General features: G+C 40.1%; 1 protein-coding gene and 1 non-coding gene across 2 annotated transcripts; one reads left to right on the top strand and one right to left on the bottom strand.

Annotated features, from left to right (window-relative positions):
- The first annotated feature begins 1,767 nt into the window (after positions 1-1,767).
- LOC146465914 (uncharacterized) lies at positions 1,768-16,065 on the top strand. Its single transcript, XM_085128082.1, has 13 exons — positions 1,768-1,867; positions 2,340-3,544; positions 4,194-4,305; positions 5,044-5,214; positions 5,991-6,151; positions 6,925-7,116; positions 7,631-7,735; positions 9,368-9,466; positions 10,286-10,357; positions 10,964-11,059; positions 12,132-12,234; positions 13,016-13,205; positions 13,969-16,065. The coding sequence occupies exons 1-13, from the start codon at positions 1,810-1,812 to the stop codon at positions 14,765-14,767; spliced, it is 3,363 nt and encodes a 1,120-aa protein (XP_084984208.1). The 5' UTR covers positions 1,768-1,809; the 3' UTR covers positions 14,768-16,065.
- On the bottom strand, positions 3,875-3,947 carry Trnaa-agc (transfer RNA alanine (anticodon AGC)). Its single transcript has one exon. It is a non-coding gene; the product is annotated as a tRNA-Ala (tRNA).
- Positions 16,066-16,242: the final 177 nt, after the last annotated feature.

Below are 16,242 nucleotides of genomic sequence, written 5' to 3'. Positions count from 1 at the left end.
TAATAATAATAATAATAATAATAATAATAATAATAATAATAATAATAATAATAATAATAATGTGATTTCAATTCTTTAGTAAAACCAGCGATCCCGCAGTTCTGCATTAGAGAAAGCAAATGACAATCCATCATGTAGAGGTTTTCAGAGTTCTAAGTAATTTTTTACCAGAAGATCGAAGGGGTTGGGAAGGACAATAAAAAGACAACACTGATTACCAATGTATCGAGGAACAAAGCCCTAAGAGCTTTTAAGGTGATAGATAGATGAAAAATAATACGTAGCTTAATTGGTAACCAGGGCCCGGTTGTTCGAAAGCCGATTAACGCTAATCCACGATTAAAAGTTAACCAAGGTTTTCATCTCGCTCACTAAAAGTGGTTTTTGAAAGCTAATTTTAAGCTCATGTTAAAGAAAAGTTCAAGTCAAAACGGAGGGGCAAAAATCTTTGGCAGAACCTTTAATGATTAGTCATCAAACTAGAATCAAAGTTATCGTTAATCCAGGACTAGTTTAATCGAGCTTTGAACAACTGGGCCCAGTACAGTAACATAACAGGAGTGCTATGATCATTAATGTGACTGAGAGGCAAGTCTAGCAGCACAGCTCAGTACTCGCTGTAGTCGTCGAAGTACACGCTTTGGTTGTTACAATAGTCTACCTTTGAGATGACAAATGCATGATTGAACAATGCCGACTTTGGTAGTCTCAAGAGTAAGAAGTCGTCTGAGTTTGGAGATGTTGCACAAAGGAAAGAAAACTGACAGAGAATTATCGAATAGGACATCAATGTTCTTTACAGGTTGCCTACCAGGATGCTTTCAGGATCTCATGCTGCATATGCTTGCTTTTGGACCATATGACGAGGACAGGATCAAAGTTCATTTTTTTCTTTACTTATTTTGAGTCTATTGTGCAGCTTCCACAGGTCAAATTAAGGACGGTGCCTACTTTTCTTACTGCGCGTACGTTCTGCACAACTCGAGATACTCGGGTTTCCTATGGGTGGTGCCTACTAATACAGGGATATTTTTGCGCCGCTTGAAACTGTGCTGAGAAAGCAGAACTTACCAAGGGGCTCTTGGTATCCAAAAAGAAAATTGGGGGTAAGCATGCATTTTTCAGAGATAATAAAGCTTCAATTTGGGAAAACAATGCCACACATTGTCTTGTTTTTAGGACTTTTTAAAATTATTGCTGATAAGTTATTTCTAAAAAATGCGTAGTTACCCCTAATTTTCTTTTTGGATTCCCATGGCCCTTGCTAAGATTTGCTTTTTCCGCATTGTCAGGAACAGCGCAAAAATACTTCGGTTTTAGTAGGCACCGTCCTTAATTATCTCTACAAAATGCTCCTCTACTCCCATTTTTTTTTTCTGGATTCCAGTAGCCAACACTAAGATCTGCTTTTCCCACATACTGTGCAAAAATAGTTTTGTATTAGGAGGCACCGTCCTTAAATAAGGAGAAATAAACATTTTCACGTTCCCTCGCTACGGTCTGTTGAATATCCGAATTTGTTATGTAAGTTGCGACGACCACGAGACTACAGGACGAGTATTTGAAGTTGCATGTAAGTTAGCCGGGAATTGCGAAATTGGATCGACTGCGGTTTACCCAGTCGGGGTTACATAAATGTTCGTTTCATTAGCTTTTTCATGCAAAACGTTCATCCACTAAAACACGCCCATTGCTTCCTGTTCTGCATCGTTCTGCATGCATTGCGGACCCTTTGAAAAAACCCGCTGTACATAACAACAAAATCGCGGCCGTGATTGTGTTGTCTTGGCAACAAAGGAATGGCGGAGAATGGACAAAATGGCGAACATTTCAACTCCTTGTGGCTTTTCGACTCCTTATAACACAGGTATAGTGTTCGAGGTGGTATTAACTGTTAGCTCTGATAGTTGAAACATATTTTTGTCCTATGGACGTTTCGTTTCCGTGTTGTTTGGTCGTGATCGAGGCTTATTGCTTACGGGCATTGCTAACAGATTTTAGATGCGTTCGATATATTAGCTTGAGCTTACATTACATAGCTTGAAGTTTTGAATCGAAAAGCCGAGTTGTTTAGAACTTACAAGCCTGATCGTTGAAGTCTTCAAGAATTAGAGATCAGAGAGTACAGATTAATTAGTAAACGATATTGACCGTCTGTTCTGAACATCTGATGAATCAACTGGGAGAAGTAAGCTTAACCTTAAATACTGCAGCCTGTTGCAGTGTAAAATGGGGAAAACTCTACCGAGCGAGTGACCCCGATTTATTAGTAAGCTTGATCTTTATATCACAACTTGCTTAGCACTGAAGTAATTTAAAATTTTTGTATTTTTCCTCAGTTGCTGGCAGTGTGTCACCAACCAAGGCTCATGGTGCAGAATTCTTCACTGTCGCATCAGGTGTTCAAATTCCTTATGTTGGTAGGGATGAAACTGGCCTTAATGCCAGCAGGATAAGCACACCACCATTTCCTGATGAATACCCTTCTAGATTAGCACATAGTTCTCTAGCTCCTTTGGTGCCTCCATTACAACACAAGCGATTTGCAAAAGATGAACCACCGGTGAGCCTTGCAGGTGTGTTTTCTCAATATCACCCTGTTGCTGACAAGAGTGCTAAAGACATCAGTCGATCATACCTGAAGAAAGTAAGCACTGGACTGGTCTTTAATGAGGACGTTTTACAGGATCGTGCTCCTCACACGCTTCCTTATAGTGAGGGTAACTTACACGAAGTCTTCAGACATGGAGGTTTGTTTCACGCTAAAGCAAATGCTGAAGGACTTGGTGGTCGACATGACCCTCGTGGCGTAGTAAAAAGGCATGCATTATGTCACTTAAAAGGACCAAGAAAACTTAAGCCTATGAGGAGGTCAAGGACCACACCAGCCGATGCAGAAAAACTCATCCCAACACCTAAAATAAAAGTAGTACAGTCATCTCCAGATACCACTCTGTCAAAAGTTGCAGAAAGACATGAATGGGATGAATATGTACTTGCTTGCCTCAGTCATTCTACAGCTAAGTGGATTATTAATGAGCAATCATCAGGGAGCGATAAGGAAAGACTTAATAGTTTCTTTGAAAACAGAATGAAAGCAACAGAGGAAAAATCAGCTGTAGATGATGGACTCGCTGAAGTTGTGCCAGAGGAGACCAAGCAGTCCTCAGCAAAGAAGAAACAAAAAGAGCTCAAAGACAAGAAGTCGCAGCAATCATTGGAAGTTCATTATACACCTTCATTTACGTTGTCTCCTGCAGTTGGGAACAAAAAATTTGAAACAGACAACATTTTCCAGCAAGAACTGCTTGGCGGTGCACAGCCTGTACCTTCCAAAAAGCCTTCAGAATCGAGCTACGTTGTTCTTGACACAAATGACAAGCTCAAGTTTCAGAAACAATTACAAGAAAATTATCCTCAGGGATCTAAAGTTTGGTACTCCAGTAAAGGAGTGTCTGACAGGAGTAAGGCAAAACCACAAAAGAAACCAAAAAAGTTGGTGAAAGGGTTGCAACGATGGAAAGATTTGCCAGTTGTAGCGCAGGTAAGATGCAAAATAATAAACATTTACATTAGTGTCAAAAGACTATATAAATTCCTAAAGCTACATTGTATTCTTCCTACCTTCATCTGCTGAAATAATAACACATTCTGTATCTCAAACTCATCCTCTACAGCTGCTAGTGAGTAATATTATTATTGTAGAAAGTTTTCATTTTCCCTTTTATCCTTTCAAGAGTACTGCTTGCTAATTATTTGTCTCACATTTCTGGATTATTACATGTATGTAGCAAATAGAACATAGATCCTTGCAGTTAGTAATAATATTTATTGCAACTTGAGCAGTTGTGAAAGAAAGCCTGAAAAAAAATTCAGGCTTGAACGGGATTCGAACCCATGACCTCTGTGATGCTGGTGCAGTGCTCTACCAACTGAGCTATCAAGCCAACTGGGAGCTGGTCATATTGTGAGTTCGTAATATACCCGTGAAGGATGAATAAATGAATGTAAATATATGAAACATATATTTTGAACTGCAGATGAAAGATCAAATAGAAGAAAGATCCTCACAGTTAGTAGTTACACACTACTTGTGTTGTGGCATGTCAGTGGCTGGTTTCATTATTTCACTTTTATCAAGCCCACATTCCAGGCATTTCTCATCATGTCCTTGTTTCTGCATTTCCCTCCAGGATGATGGTTATGTTCCTGTTATGAAGGAATCCAACATTGATGTCAAGGCTTTGAGCAGCGCTTACAAGGAAAAGAAGAAGATGCGTGATGATTCAAATGTGGTTAAAATTGGTAACTAAAGATGGACAATAAATATTGCCCTATGCACTACTATCTACAATTTTCTCATTTTTTCCCCACTAATTGAATTTAAAACACTGCAGTTCTTTCAAAACTGAATAAAACCACAAATTGAGCAAACATTTCTTTGCCGTTAATGCTTGATTTCCCCTGTTGAAACTGTCGAGCATCCCTTTATAATTATAGAAGTTCCTCTCTTGATTCACCATTTCCAAGAGGTGTGTTTCCCTTCCGAAAATGCAAAATTTGCTAATTTTGACCAGCGCCAGAGTGAAATTCTGCTACATACGATCACTCATTCACTGTGCATGCCTGAAAGTTAACAACCCACCAACTAACCAAGTGAAAACCCCACAATCCAAACCATCACTATAACTCGTTCATTGTGCATGCATGCATTCATAAGATAATAATGACTGTACTGACACATCTTATTTAGTAATATTATTGTCACAGTAACCTCTGCCCATTTTGGGCCTGTCTTAAGTACAGAAGAAGGCTGTGTACAGAACAAAAATGTAGATGCAAATGGCATCTTCAGTCTGGTGATAAGCACCGTACAATATGTGCATTATTTTATATGACGATAGCTTTCCACTCGTAATATTACATATAGGTATGTTTGTCATATCATAGAATCATTCTTTCTAATTAATGCACTATTTATTTATTTCTTGAATATTTGGTATTAGCTATTTCCCCATTTTCTCTTGACATTTTTGTTTTTAGTGGAAGAATGGAGATCCAAGTGGTTTCTTGAACGTCGCTGGCAAAAATGTGACACAGACGAGTTGATCAAAGCCATGGGTGATATAAATGATCATGTGAGGCTAGCAGCTGTGTCAGCATGTAGCAAAGCTGCTGAGCTGCGTCAAACAAAGAAGGAAGAACATCATTTAGGTAAGCTACAGATAATTAACAAACGCATTGACTGTGTCAGCAGTGTCGTGATCTATTCCGGTCCATCACTGACACTGAACCTCTTATCAACTGTGTAACTGGCTGCACCGGTTGCATCTTCTGGGCCATATTCTCAGGATGCCAGAGGATGAATCATGCAGAAGGTATTCCCTGTATGTACCTACATGTAATAACCTCCTCATGGCAAAAGAGGTAGTCAGGTTGACCAAAGACAATTTACCTACTATTCCTGCATGAGGAGATCTGGGCAGACTTAAGTTACGTTAAGTGAAACTAAATAAAGTGGAATGTTCCCATGATACATTGTAGTTCAACACCCATTGTGTACAATGTAATAAGGACATGGAACATGGACATGGAAGAACATGGCAAATTGCAGGGACCAAGCCTTTCCCACTGAATTACTGATCTTCTGATTGGACTTTCCATTAAGTATCATGTTCAGTAATATTTTCACAGATTTGTAATCAGTTATTATAATTTCTTCAATAATTATTTATAATAAAATTTATATTAACACTTCCTTGATTATCTGCCTTATATAATTTATCGTCAAAAATTTGTAAACATCCTTGAACAGACGATGGATGCTGTCAAGCATCCGAAACATGTCTTCTACATGTAGTTTCAAACATTGTCTTGTTGTTTTGAAATGTTTAATACACCCGCTGCACATGACCATATATAGCTGTTTATTAGGGCAAATAGATGATTGAACAGCAGATACATTTTTGTATTGTTTCTTGTGTGCACAGGAATTATGTTGGATAAGTCAAAGGGACCAAGCCCTCCCCTAGAAGCAGTCCTTGAACCTGAGCTTATTGCAGCCATAACAAAGCTGTTAGATGATAGGAATACACAAGTCAGGGTTGCTGCTGCTATCACATTGTACTCACTGAACAGACCCAGTGACAAGGTAAATTCTACTTGAACACAACATGCAGATTGCAGATACTATTGAATTATACAATTTGAATTAATCTGTCAATGTAATTTGTTTGGCAGTCATTGATGGTAAAACAGCAAACAGTTAACAACAGACTCAAGTCATGCAACTAACAATAACAACAACAAACAGAAAAAACTACTAACTGAAAAAAACCACTGTGTAGCTGGTCAGGTGGGTTGTGGGGCAAAGCAACAGTTGAGCAAACAAGCAGCATTTAAGCTGCATTGGGCTTGCGAAATAAGGTGATTTGAAATCCTTATTTTCTCGCAACTTATGGGTTGAAAAAACGAGGTGCAGCCAAGTTTTTAAAACCAAGGTGTATGGAAATTGGAGAAAAGACTCTTGAGTAACTGATACACAATCATGTAGCTTCTCAAACCATTAAATCGTTCTTGGAGAGATTCACAGCAAAAGTCCAGATCACATTTCCAAACCTCCTTTGTGGTAGCTGTGTCATTTCCTTTTGAATTATGAATGAGTTTGAGAAAGGTGTTTCCACTAACTGTTTCAATTTTCCCCAAACTTCTTTGAGAAACACAAACAAAGAGTTTTCTATTTCCTTACTAAATTACATGTATCCCATAGAAATACTACCTTTCAATCAGCCAAATTGTGTACACATTGCCTGTAAGAGTTAGTCAGTATTTTTATCATAACTGTGATCAGGTGTTTTAGTATAATTTTCTTCTACATGTATTTCTCTAATTTTTTTGTAATAATTATTTTTATAAAACTACCAGGCAATATCAATCCTCTTGTGGGCGATGGAGCAGAGTGGTCCCCCTGAAAAGTGGGCAGCAACTCAATGCTTGGCTCTGAGTGGGGTCATCACAGACAAAGTTATTGTGGAGCTTGTCAATCATTTGCATGCTGATAATGCTGTGAGGACAGAGAAGGCTGGAACTCTGTTGGCAAGGTTAAGCCAACAGTCGGTATGTATTGTTTAATTAATTACCTCAAACTGTACAATTTGGATCAACAGTTCAAAGTGGAGTGAATTTTATTGTCTTGTACAGCGATCAGTTGAAGGGGTCGGTGTACATGTATTCATACATGTACAGTGAACACTGGGAATTTGAGCAAGTCAACTTCAAAAGTTCAAATATAATTGAAATAACTGGAGGGGGGGGGGGGTGGCGGCAGGGGGTTGCTTGTTGGGGGAGGGAGGGGGTAGGATAGTGAAGTTTTGAATTGATTGGCATACTAGTTCCAAACAAGACTCAACAGGACTCAGAGACCAGCTTTGAGCAACTGCCTTTCTCATCAAAAGTCAACACACTTTGTGCAATACACTTCCACACTTTTCATGTTTGTTAAATTCCTTCTGAAGGAGAAGAGCACAGACCTACAACCACAGCTGTGTGTATTATCTCTGCTGCTAAGGGACTGGTGACTAACGTTGCATGTTTCTTTAAAAAAAGAAAAACTATCTGTTTTACTCTTCAGGATGTTGTTCAGTCATTAATTGCAGAATTACTGAACAGTAACAGTTGGAAAGACCGTGTTACAGCTTGCAAGGTGATTCCAAAGCTGAAGGGAGGTCCCAACAAGGTGAGTCCATAGCCAAGTGGTCAATCGTAATTCACATGACACATTTTCATGATCAGGGCACATGAAAATGTTTAAGTCCATGAAATACCCATGAAAATACCATGAAATGTTTTTTTTATGGGGGGCTACCATGACTGATGTTAAAAAACCCATGAATTAAAAAGGGCATTTTTTCATGGTGTTGAAGTTTATGGATTTTCATGGGATATCACTGAATTCATGGACCATGAAAACTCATTGCTGTTCCCTTTAGATACAAATATTAATGCTTCATGAAAAATTAGATACTAGGCAGTCATTGTAGAGTCACCATCATCAGTTCTTAAATGTATATTTTTTCTCTAGAACTTTGGTGCATAAGGCCATATTTTTACAGTCAGTGGGATACTTTTAAGGCGCCAGAGTAGTACTAGTAGTTTATAGTTCAAAACAGTACCTTGTAAAAAGCATAATATGTCCAACAGATAAATTAGAATCGATGTTAATTTTTCCAGTGGTGACTGCAACATTTTAGTGTTCAGCGTAAGAGTGGAGCGCCTTCCTGTAACCACAGGTCACCCAAACCTATTTGTTTAAAATATTTGTATTAATATCAATTATGTACATTGAAAAAATATTAGAATTGGTATGGAACTTTTAACGCTCGCGATTTGAGCAGTAAATAAAGTTAAATTACTGAATTAAGCAAATAAAACGTAACACGGTGTTGTTGCATATCCTTACCCTCTTTGAAATATACGTTTTCGTGAAGTTTTGTGCTATTCTAAGTCTACAGTCGGAGCAGAATTTAGCAAGAACAAGTTTCGCCATAAGCTGCCATACGACTCGTTTGCAAACGGCTCGAATTCTCGCTTAAAACTCTTTTCTTATCCCACTCTAACTTCACGCCTTAAGAAAAGCGTAACAAATAAAACGTTTTCTGAAAACTAATCGTACATACCTTATCACTCTTAGAACCAGCAGCCCCACAAAATCACCAAAGCGCTTCAAAATTGCCGCCATGTCGAGTGCACATGTCGCGCGATCAACACTGGGTACCAGAGTCAAATTGAGTCCAGTGAGGGAGGGGCAAGGTGTTTTTTTTTTTTTTTCACGCCACGATTTGTGATACCAACTTGTTACTAAGTTTTTCAGCACATTGTAACACTGCCCAAATATGGTCATGGTGCTCTGATTATTCGTCGTCCGTACACAACAGATACAATGTATACTGCGATATACGATCATATACGTATCAAACTTCGTGTGTTGGTGTGTTGGGGAGAAAAATGGCAAAACAAAGATCGTCTCAAGCTTTTCTGCAATAAAACTGTGCTTTGTTATCAATGTGTTGAATGATTAAACAATTATCCTGCTCAATCTTGCGAAATATCCTCTGATTTTAGCCAATTCGGCCCACGGCCTCGTCGGTTAAGTACACTGTAAGTTGATATTCCGCGCGATTCCGGGGGAGTAATTGTAAATTATTCGCTCTAGATGGATGCTCAAACATTTTATGTTCGAGCCAGTACTGTAATGCCTTTTTTCATGCAAATGTCACACAGTGGATTTAGCAATCGTGGGAGACGTTTTAAGCAACATTGCACAAGGGAGTCGCCACTTTTAGCCAATGCTGTGCTTATGTTGTTTTAGGACATGACTCACAAGTTGTCCTATCTGATGTGGAATGACTGGAACAAAGATGTCCGCTCAGCTGCTGCACAAGCTCTCGGAAGGACTGGGAATGGCAAGGTACAGACTCTTGCTTATTTGGGTAATAATCACTGAATGTTTTTAATCACTAAGAGGGCAGACAGCCACAAAACTTGCACTCTTAGAGCAGGGGCACCCAACGACAGTTTTCTCTCAGATCCTCTGAAACGCGATTTTAGGCTATCTGGAGTGCTTTTAAGGCTCTGTAGGTTCAATTCAAGCCGCGCTATAATATTTTTATCTGTTCGGTCATTCTAGGGGAACTTGAGTCTTTTCGAAATTATTAGGGCATTTTTGTCCATTTTCCGAAAACCTTAGGTCCTATTTCGTTCCGAAAATCTTAGCTGACCTTTTTTCGGTGTCGAAAACGACATTTTTATGAATTCGAAAACATTAGGCCGTAAATATCCCGTATCACGAACATTCGAGGTGAAAATTCCCTTAAGAAAATTGTAGGGGATTGAGGACCTTCCGAACAGATAATTTACCGAAAAGATCCGTTGGGTGCCCCTGTTAGAGGAAAGATGGGATGTCCTGGGAACCTTTTGGCTTTTACTGTGGAGTGCACAGCGCTTCTTTCTTGGCCAGTATATTCTACACTTGGATTAATGAAAATACGGTTAGTACTAAACTTCGTTCCCAGAGCGAGGTTGAGGTAGTACTGCGAGTAGTCTCTTTCTTCTCCTACTAAGCTCTGTAGCGCGCGCGCGGCCCGCGAGAAACGTGACCTGCTCGCTCGCTTCTCTAATTTGCATAAGTTTTCGTCACTTTGCGCGCGTGATCTGCGGGAAAAAAGTACGACTTCTCGCAGTCTGTGCCAATACTGAAGAGAACTACGTACTGTATTGTGACCAACAGCTTGTCCATGATGCATTGCGTGAAAGAATGCTCACTGGGAACGAACGGATTAAAGTGGACGCATTAAAAAAGGTAAGCACTCGAAACAGTTAAGCTTGGATCGTGAGGAAGACAATAAGCATGAACCTGGCCCACAATTTCACCAAGAAACTGACGTAAAAGGCACAACATTACAACACTAACAATGAAAACGGTAAAAAATTACCCTTATGTGAGGACTGAGGCAGTGTTACTCGAGGCAACGTTTTATGTGTCTTGTCCTTCAAGTTGCGCGAAAAAAATCGCGATGTTACACAAGCTGCATGGGATTTTGACGATTTTTGCATACCTTATGTAACATGACCTTAAGTTGAACTTATTTTTGCATAAGTTGATTTTTTTTTTCTTTTAGTGATCGCAGAGCCAATGGAACCTTTGCAACCGGTCCGAAACACATTAGCAAAACTCGCACCGCTGTCTCAACAATAAGAAGCAAACCAAAACCAATCGTGACTTTCTCGCTCGCGTCTCGCTTTTGACCGGTCATGTATTTGATTCGAATTGTGATTGGTTCATTGCGCTTTTTGCGTTTTTTGATTGGCCAGAGTAATTACTTTGGTTATGGTTTTATAACACATAAAATTGAAGACCGCTCTTATGTGTGTTAAATAGCACTGTTTTTTCCCTCTTCTTCCTCAGCTTTCAAACCTTGGTATAATGACAGCTCGTCTTCTGCCAGCCTTGCAGGAATGTTTCAAGAGTGAATATGTGTCTGTCAGGATTGAAGCTGCTATGGTGCGTAAAACGTGTCTCATGTCAAATGATTCTTACTTTTAAACGATTTGTCAAAGTGGCACAGCAGAAACTGAACTAGCCATACTAAAACGCAAACAAGGCAATTAAAAAAAAAGCAAACAAATAAACAAGCAAACAAAAAAGCGAAAAACATGCAATGGATGCCAAGTGCTAGAAAAGATGAAGCCAAGTTGTGCTTTTCCTTGAAGAAGTGCGTGAACTCGCTAAGCACGATGGTCATTGCAGAGGTGAGGGGGGTATTGGGGTTGACCGAAAGCGAAATACCACGAAGAAAAAAGCGGCAAAAACTTGCAATACCCTGCTGAAAATAGAGGAAATACCAAAACTCCTTGATTCGTTGAGACGAAGGGCCAACGCTCGTAACGTCAGCTCTCGAATCTTTAATGTGTCCAATTTGAGACCAATTTGCATTTACCAATTCCTGGTCCAAACGACACTGTAACATCGAAATTACCGATCGGAAATACTGTAGGATAAATGGCTCATAACCGTAACACGTTAAACCTCCATGTACCCTTTCTTAGAGACAACAATGGAGTATCTTTGGGATCAAAAGTGTCCTAATATCGATGACAACTGCTTTGAGAATGATGTATTATTCCGTCAGTGACACAGGCATACTCGGAAGAAATCAAAGAAAGAAATCCGAGTTCCTCCAACAGGAGTCGAACCAATCTCGTACCCAGAGTCCTCGGGCTCTTTGGCCAGCGGTTAGTCGCCAGGAGAGACTCTGGGAACATCGAATTTTATCACTGCAGGATTTCTGCGGTAAAACAATGTAAACCGTTACGGAACAGCCAATCAAAAAAATTAAATTTTTGCGATGTCCCCAGAGTCTCTCTTTGTGCCCACCCGCTGACCAAAAAGCCTGAGGACTCTCGGTACGAGATTGGAGTCGAACCTAAGACCTTCTGATTACTAGTTCGGATGCTCAACCACTGAGCTAGCATTAACTAGGTTCATGTGATAAACATCCTGCCTACTGCTTGGATTTGAATGTCATTGTGTCGCATATGTGCAATGGAATAAATGATGGTGCTTTATTTTATAGGCTGCAGGGAAGTTAAGGATCACCGATAAGGGTGTACTGAGCTCACTTCTGCGTTTGGCCAGTGACGACAACAGCTGGAAAGTCAAAGCGCATACCATAAAAGGTTAGTACTGTTGAGCCCACGGTACTGGCACTAGCACACAGCGGGTCGCAAACTCATCTTTTGAAGAGCGTGGTACTGAGGCTGGTATGCAGCTTAAATAGGCCATTTCCGAGTTGCTTTGAACCTCATTGTAAAAGCGAGGCTAAGTGCAAAGTTTTTGTTATGAAAATTAGTTTTCATTCATATGCAAACAAATCTAATTTTCATATGAAAAGCTTTGCACTTAGCCTCGCTTTTATAATGAGGTTCACAGCAACACGGAAATGGCCTATTCTTAAGGACAAACTTTGGACTAATTTATCAGCGACGCGGGGAAACTTGACGAACGGTTTGAAATACGTTCACCAAAGTATGCGTTTATATAAATAAGACAAACTTTGTAAAGACGTCAGTGACGACATGAATTATGACAGTTATAATGACAATTTGTTTAAGTATTGAAGAACTTTTTTAATGTCTTATGAAATTACTTTGCATGCCATACTAAAATACAAAAAAAAAAAAAAAAAAAAATAGGAGATAGAATGTTGTTGCCAAATAAAGACCAGATATTAAAAAAAGAAGAAGAAAAAACTCACAGTTTTGAACTAATAACCCCTGACTCTTTCTTGAGTTATATCAAGAATCATGCAAGGTGACGCCACCTTAACTTTGAAGTCCGTAGAAAAATACCTAGAGTGATATGTGATAAGTCGAATTAAAGCTATCAAAGATTAAATTGCTTTCCTTTCCTTTCGTTTGCGCATTTGTGGTTCTTAAATTGTCTGTATTTTCATTGCAGCTCTTGGATGTATCGGAGTTGCGGACGAGAAGCTGATTGAAGTTTTATTGTGGTCCATTCGTTATGAGAAGGTAGCCGCTGTACGAGCGGAGGCGTGTAACGCCGTCGCAGTGCTGGGTTTGCGGGATGAACGGTTACTCAACGTTCTACAAGATCGCCTCGTTGTTGAAACAGAAGACCTTGTCAAGAGGTGAGATTCAATTTTCTTTGAATCATAGCAGAATTTTTGTTGAATATAATTCTTTCATTGTGGCCGCCATATTTGACCTTTTCATGCGCAATCAAGTATCGTTTGACGATGTTTGCAGTTCCTTCGAAAATCGTCGAAAATCTTTGCATGTGCTGTCTTAATATATATTTATATATCACCAATTGATTCGATTGCGAGTATCTTTGTTAATGTTTGTCCATCTTTGGATAACCGAAGCGAAGTTCCTCAAAGCCCCTTATAATATCCGAAGCCTCGATGTGATAAATGTATGTTACTTTACTTTTTTTTGTTTTCCCATGAAAAACGATTTAGCCTGTTAGTTTTTTTTTTTACAAATCTCTCTGTGTCTCGAAAACCGTGGGCTCGAGTCAATTCCCTGACACGAGATTCCTAAACTGATTTCCCCTATTGTAACCCGAATCTGGCTAAGGACAAACAAGAAAACATCATATAATTTGGTCTGAACTTAGGGTCAGGATTTAGAGAACCAAGTCACACACTCCCACCAGAAATTCCACGGAGTACCCCTCCCTCCCCACCCCGGGACGAATTCATCGCAAGTTAGGATATGTCGCAGGTATTATTTCCCAACAATAGCTTATTATTTAAGAGGGATTTGTGAATCCGACCCTCGGGCTTTTGTTGCTAGTCTCATAGTGCATAATGTTTGTCTTGATGGATCTCAACTCACTCGAAGCACCACAAAACTCTGGTTATAAGTGTTATTTTGCATGTTTTTCAGGGAGGCAATCATGACCTTAGAATCCTTGGGTGTAGAGCCAACAGGAGACCTGGAAATGGTTGAAGCTATCAGACAGGAAGTCAGGAGATTGTGCCAAAGAGACGCTATCGTGTCGCACATCCTGCAGGAGGACCAGGCGGCAGAATACACAAGCGACTACAATCGTCTTTTTACCACCGAAAACGAACAAGCTGCAACGTCACGCGGCGCGTCACGAGCAACTAAAATGGGTTCGCGCGCAGTTTCACGCGCAGCCAGTGATTCCTCGCGAGGGTGGGATCCGATACTCGCGGGCTATCACGCGCGAGAGAGGATGTCGAGAGCACCTACCCCCGGAGATCTTGTCATGAGGAGGTCTTATCTTCCGTTGGATTTAAACAGCACTTCATCTGAGAACAGTGAGAGTGTGAATATGGACAAATGGGACGATTTGTCCGAGCATTCTGAGGATGAGGAAGGGTCTGGGGATGAGCTAGACCAAGGAGACGGTAGTGATTTGCGTGAAGAGAAACTAGAATCGGTTGCGCAGGGTGCGGCATCGTATAGATCAATTTCTCAATCGAAAGTCGAATTTTCGGAAGATCAGGCAGCCACGTTGCCTTGTGATGAGGCCGAGGAAAATGGCGATCAAGATTCGCAGTCTTTCGACTCGAGCTCGAACAAGGATGATGCTGAACTTCTAAAGCTTGCTGACGAAACCAGCGAACGAAACATTTCTTCGCCAGGTCCTTCGGACAACGGACAGTTCGATGAAAGTGTGGGGCCTAGTGTTTCTTCGTCAAAACATACAGGTTCCTGAAATGTTGTAAAACCATACATTTTCAATTCAGTACAGGATAAAACGAAAGTCGGCCATCAAGTGTACAGAAAAAGGAAGTGAAATATTATGTTTATAGAGCAACTGTTTATTTTAGGCCGGTGAAATATCGATACACTGTCGTCGTATGATGCAAAAATAGTTATGTGTAAATATTGAAATAGTTTTATTTTTACGAAACCAAAATGCAAAAAACAAACAAACGAAAAACAAAAAAAGTACACATTTATTGATCTCCGGGTCTGTTTGGTTAGTTGTTAGTCTCGACTCCTTAGCTCTTCCCTTTTGGGCATGGGGTCGAGAATGGTTAGTTGTATACATTGTTCAAAGAAATGCGCCTGTGACGCGCGTGCGCTATTATTAAAGCGGGCTCTGGGAACGAGATTGAATTCACCCTGGTTCATTCCGCCACAATTTATGCATCTTACATGAAGCACATTCGTAAAGGCGGTAATTTCCATTGAGTTATTGCGAACTCATTTTAACCAATCATAGCACAATTCTTTTAACATTTTGTTGGTCGTACTTGGCGCGCAATCGAGTTGAGCTGATGGGAGATGCTCAGCCCTCTCGATAAGGATGTTGGGGCCAAATTAGGAAATACTCAGGAGGGGTTGGGATTACTCCCCTATAGAGCGGTTTTCAATTGAGTGTCGAGAGTATGTTCGCGTTTGCTTTGGTTTTGCATTACTACGCTCTGTAATCGGTTAACAAAACTCGCGCCACTTTCTCAACCAATGGGAATCCAAACCAAAACCACACACGCGTTTTCCCGCGCTTACAGCCGGTTACATGTAATTGCTTCGGATCCTGATTGGATCGTTGAGTTGCTTACATCTGTTGCGATTGGCCAGAGTAACTATTTTGGTTTTGGTTTTACGACACTAAATTGGAAACCGCTCTATGAGCTATATAGGTATGTACGGCGCCAAAGGATGTGGTTTTAGAGCCGTTTTGGTCTAACTTGAGTAAAGAATTAAACCATTTGGCCGGAAAGTCTGAAAACGGGTATGGGTTCTGGAAATCAAGTCTGAAGATGGATATGAATTGTAGAGGCCAGGCGTGCGTTTCTTAAAACTCTCGAAGGGCTTTCGGGCCCGACAAGTAATTTTCTTATTCGTTTTCTACAGATTGCCGGTTGCTTTTCGTACAAACGGACTCAATGTGTTCCTAATCTTGGAAAACTTAAAAGGTTTACACTTTCAAAATTGCCAAAAATTGAATTTTTGGTAATAAAGTTTGTGCATGTAAAATAGTTTTTTGGCACAGATTCGGTCAATTGCACGAAGCGGTGGGGTCCCAGCGCTATAGAGAATTCATAATCTTAATATGATGGGGAGGTGAGTGAAGGGTTCGAAAAAATAATGCCAAACACTCTTTTGACTTGGTACACATACACCAACGGGTGATTAAGGTCGGCCTGACACGAGGACACAAGCCCCTTATAGCGTTACACA

Source organism: Pavona decussata, unplaced genomic scaffold (genome assembly GCF_977016875.1).
Source record: "Pavona decussata unplaced genomic scaffold, jaPavDecu1.1 SCAFFOLD_155, whole genome shotgun sequence".
Taxonomy (NCBI): Eukaryota; Metazoa; Cnidaria; class Anthozoa; order Scleractinia; family Agariciidae; genus Pavona; species Pavona decussata.
The sequence above is the reverse complement of the archived record's forward strand: the minus strand, read 5'-3'. Positions and strand labels throughout refer to the sequence as shown.

Excerpts from the sequence above, each read along its gene's own strand:
- LOC146465914 (XM_085128082.1), top strand. The coding sequence starts at position 1,810 with ATGGACAAAATGGCGAACATTTCAACTCCTTGTGGCTTTTCGACTCCT. Across the intron at positions 9,467-10,285 it reads GAAGGACTGGGAATGGCAAG|CTTGTCCATGATGCATTGCG; the intron begins GTACAGACTCTT and ends TGTGACCAACAG. Across the intron at positions 10,358-10,963 it reads AAGTGGACGCATTAAAAAAG|CTTTCAAACCTTGGTATAAT; the intron begins GTAAGCACTCGA and ends CTTCTTCCTCAG.